The sequence below is a fragment of the Chondrus crispus genome, genomic scaffold, assembly GCF_000350225.1.
Source record: "Chondrus crispus Stackhouse genomic scaffold, scaffold_541, whole genome shotgun sequence".
Classification (NCBI taxonomy): domain Eukaryota; phylum Rhodophyta; class Florideophyceae; order Gigartinales; family Gigartinaceae; genus Chondrus; species Chondrus crispus.
This window is the reverse complement of record NW_005178529.1, coordinates 20,811-23,969: the sequence shown is the minus strand read 5'-3', so window position 1 is coordinate 23,969 and position 3,159 is coordinate 20,811. Positions and strand designations below refer to the sequence as shown.

General features: G+C 56.7%; 2 protein-coding genes across 2 annotated transcripts; one reads left to right on the top strand and one right to left on the bottom strand.

The window, feature by feature from the left end:
• Positions 1-1,257: 1,257 nt before the first annotated feature.
• On the bottom strand, positions 1,258-1,425 carry CHC_T00000619001 (hypothetical protein). The gene has a single exon (XM_005710249.1). It carries the CDS (start codon positions 1,423-1,425, stop codon positions 1,258-1,260), a length of 168 nt encoding a protein of 55 aa, XP_005710306.1.
• A 299-nt stretch (positions 1,426-1,724) lies between these two features.
• CHC_T00000618001 (hypothetical protein) lies at positions 1,725-2,453 on the top strand. The gene has a single exon (XM_005710248.1). The coding sequence runs from the start codon at positions 1,725-1,727 to the stop codon at positions 2,451-2,453; it is 729 nt and encodes a 242-aa protein (XP_005710305.1).
• Positions 2,454-3,159: the final 706 nt, after the last annotated feature.

Here is a 3,159-nt window from a genome sequence, read left to right as displayed (position 1 = left end):
TGGGGTAGGCCGATCAGTTGCCGCAGTGGCGGGCGCGGTGCAGGGGAGGGGGCACAGCGGCGGCGCAGCCGGAACAGCAGGGGAGCGGCGGGGCGCAGCGGTGAGGGAGCGTCGAGCCAGCAGGGACAAAGGCAGCACCGAGCGGGCAGCGGAGAGCGCAATGGGGAGCGAGCGGCGGGGAGCGCAGCGGCGGGCGAGCGGTAGCAAAAGCAGTAGCGAGCGAGCGGCGAAAGGGCAGACAGCGAGCGGCGAGGAACACACGAGCTGGGGGGGAGGGGGGGAGATACGCGAGGTGCTCCGACGGAGTGGTGGCGGATCGCCGCCTGGCCAATGGAATGGCCGAGAAAAAAACGTAAGGGAAAAACGCGATTAATCAATGTGGGAATTGTCCCAGAAAAAAGTAAAGGAAATAGTTTAAACAGTTCATTGATGTCTAGAAGAGCCTACGACCGGCTCTTCAAACCCAACCGAACCTCCGGGCATTCGGAGCGCTGTTCGTGAAGGATTCCGCGTAGACACGTCTGTTCAAATCTGCCTCCGAGCAGGCCCACGCGCTAGTCGCATGGGACTGTCCGTTATATACTAATTTACTGTAACCCTAAACAAGGCAAGTTCTTTCCTCACCGCGTGACCCATTCGCGTGGTGAGGTATATCGCCATATGAGAGACATTATGATAGAAACTTTCACACTGAGGGTGTGTCTTAACATGCCCCGTTTTTCTGCAGTTTGCTTTGCTTTGCCCAAAGAGGTGATTTGGCGTGCTATGAGAGGCTCCTACGTTTTAATTTTTGGGTTTGAGAAAAGCAAGGGCTTAAGAAGCATACGGTATTTGTTTAGAATTTAAAAGTATTCCTGGCAAAACCGGGCAAGGCTGTGGTTACATCCAGACGACAGTACGGCACCCCACAGTAATAACACATAGCCAATAGGGCATACCGTAGTCGCAACGCAATAAAGTCTCCGACGGCCACCCGCTCCCTCGGGGATCGGGGGGTATCGGAGTTCACGGAACCACAAAGGCAAAGCAAAAACCAGCCTGTCAAGAGTCTTAACAGGCTGGTTTTTTCTTTGCAGAGAGTCATTCCTCCCTCATGTCGTTGGTCAGCGGCACCTCCCCTTTTGCTCAGAGCATCCCTACCGGTAGAATCAAATACCCAAACAACCAAAATTTGATGATTTGATGTCGATTGAAATCCCCACCGGTGCAACCAAATCATCAAATTCTTGGTGTCGATCTAAAAATCGGAACCAAATATCAAGAATTTGGTTCGGATGGTCTCTGTTTGATTACCCTTGACAATCCAGTTGTGCACGTTCTATTGGTCGACCGAAACGGCTTCCCACCAAAAGTGCATCGATGCGGTATTTGCCTCGAGATTACCAGTGTCTCCCGCCGATCCAGAATGCCCACTACGGCGTGCATGCTCTTCCCCCTTCCATCCCTCCAGAACGTCGACGGCCCCGCCATCCCTGATGCTCTTCCCCCTTCCATCCCTCCAGAACGTCGACGGCCCCGCCATCCCTGATGCTCTTCCCCCTTCCATCCCTCCAGAACGTCGACGGCCCCGCCATCCCTGAGCGCGTCCTTCCCCGCCCGGCTCTTACACAACAACAACACTTCCTCGACCAACCAGGCGCGAATCTCCGCCATCTCCTCCCGTCCCACCTCCTTTGACCTCCCCAAGCACATTGCGACCGCCGCCGTACCCCCACCAACACATCATGGCACTCGTCCGCCATCGCGCAGTTCCGCACCCAGCTCGCCCCCGCCAGCCTCTTCTCTGCCTCCCCCGCCTCCAGCAATCTCAGCAACCTCGTCAACAGCTGTCTCTCCGCCTGCCTTCCGTCGACCAACAGGACGTCCCTCCCCTCCTGGCTCGCGCACGCATTCGACAGCCGCAGCACATTCGGAATACTCGGTCGGTACCCTCTCCACGAGCACGAGTAGCGTGCCCCTCTCCCGAAACCCGTCCGCGCCCTCCGCTTCGTCCACGCCCGGCGCGAAGCGCGTCAGGTTGGACAGCAGCGCCGCGTGCAGCGCGACGACGTCCGCGTCCAGGACCACCTGCGCTGCGAGCCGCACCGCGTCCGCGTACGTCAGGGCCGCCGCCGCCTCGTCCTCCGACAGGTTCACAAGCGCAGACAGTGCTAGCGCAGTGCGATTCGCTGCTCAGCAGCAGCAGCCGCCGCAGGAGAACGTCGCTCGCGGCTGTCGAGCCAATCATCCGCCGCAGCACCGCTGCCGCCGGCGCGTATGTTCTCTCCGGGATCGCGCTGCTCGCGGTCGCGTGGGGAGCGCGTGCTGTCCGTGAGCAGGGAGGACAGCGCCGGCAGTCTGTCTTTGTCCACGGTGGAGGTGAGAGGGAAGGAGTGCAGACAGAGTGGCGAGGGAGAAGGTCGCGGGATGGGTTTCGAGTGAGCGTGCGACTACGACTTGATTGCCAGTCCTAACAGGCGCTTTTCTTTTCTTTTGTTTTCCTTCAACCAGTTGCGGTCACGCTATTGGCCGGATCATTTCATTAAATTAATCGCACGCCACAACGAATGCTACACAGAACCACTGTAATGCTTGGTAATTCTGCGAACTGGTCGAAATCCATTGGCTAAAGGAAGTACCAATCCACACCCAGTCCATATGCACACTACTAAAATTCCATCGACTCGATGCGGTGCAGTGGCACTTGCAGTACAATGAAAGGGTGGAATTAAATCCAAATACGAGCACATGCAGATCAAAACATTAGTTCTCTCAACATTACAAACCAGACACAGTACCTTCTCCCGCCATTTTATGTGCACAACTCGGCCCTCCCCCGCCTCGACGCCCACGTGAAATTTGCGACAGTCGTTTGCTACTGTAGCATTTTACACTCTGTTTAGGAAACGGAGCACCACCGGACGGCAGAAGGGTACCCAGAGTTCAGCACCCAGAGTTCAGCTTTTTGAAATCAAATGCCTCCTTGGCATCGATCATGAAATGGAGAGAAGCCGGGGAGGCTGCTCTCTAGTTCATGATCGATGATGAAGTGGCTTCGCCGAAATCCCTTTCCTGTGAACCACCCCGCCCTCGCTCCCTCCCCCCCGCCACCAACCCCCCTTCCCCCCCAAATATGCGCAGAGAATAAATATACTTTCCCGAATTGGCGACATATGTCTA

Bases quoted from the DNA above. Each gene is read 5' to 3' on its own strand.
- CHC_T00000618001 (XM_005710248.1), top strand. From the start codon at position 1,725: ATGGCACTCGTCCGCCATCGCGCAGTTCCGCACCCAGCTCGCCCCCGC.
- CHC_T00000619001 (XM_005710249.1), bottom strand. From the start codon at position 1,425: ATGCACGCCGTAGTGGGCATTCTGGATCGGCGGGAGACACTGGTAATC.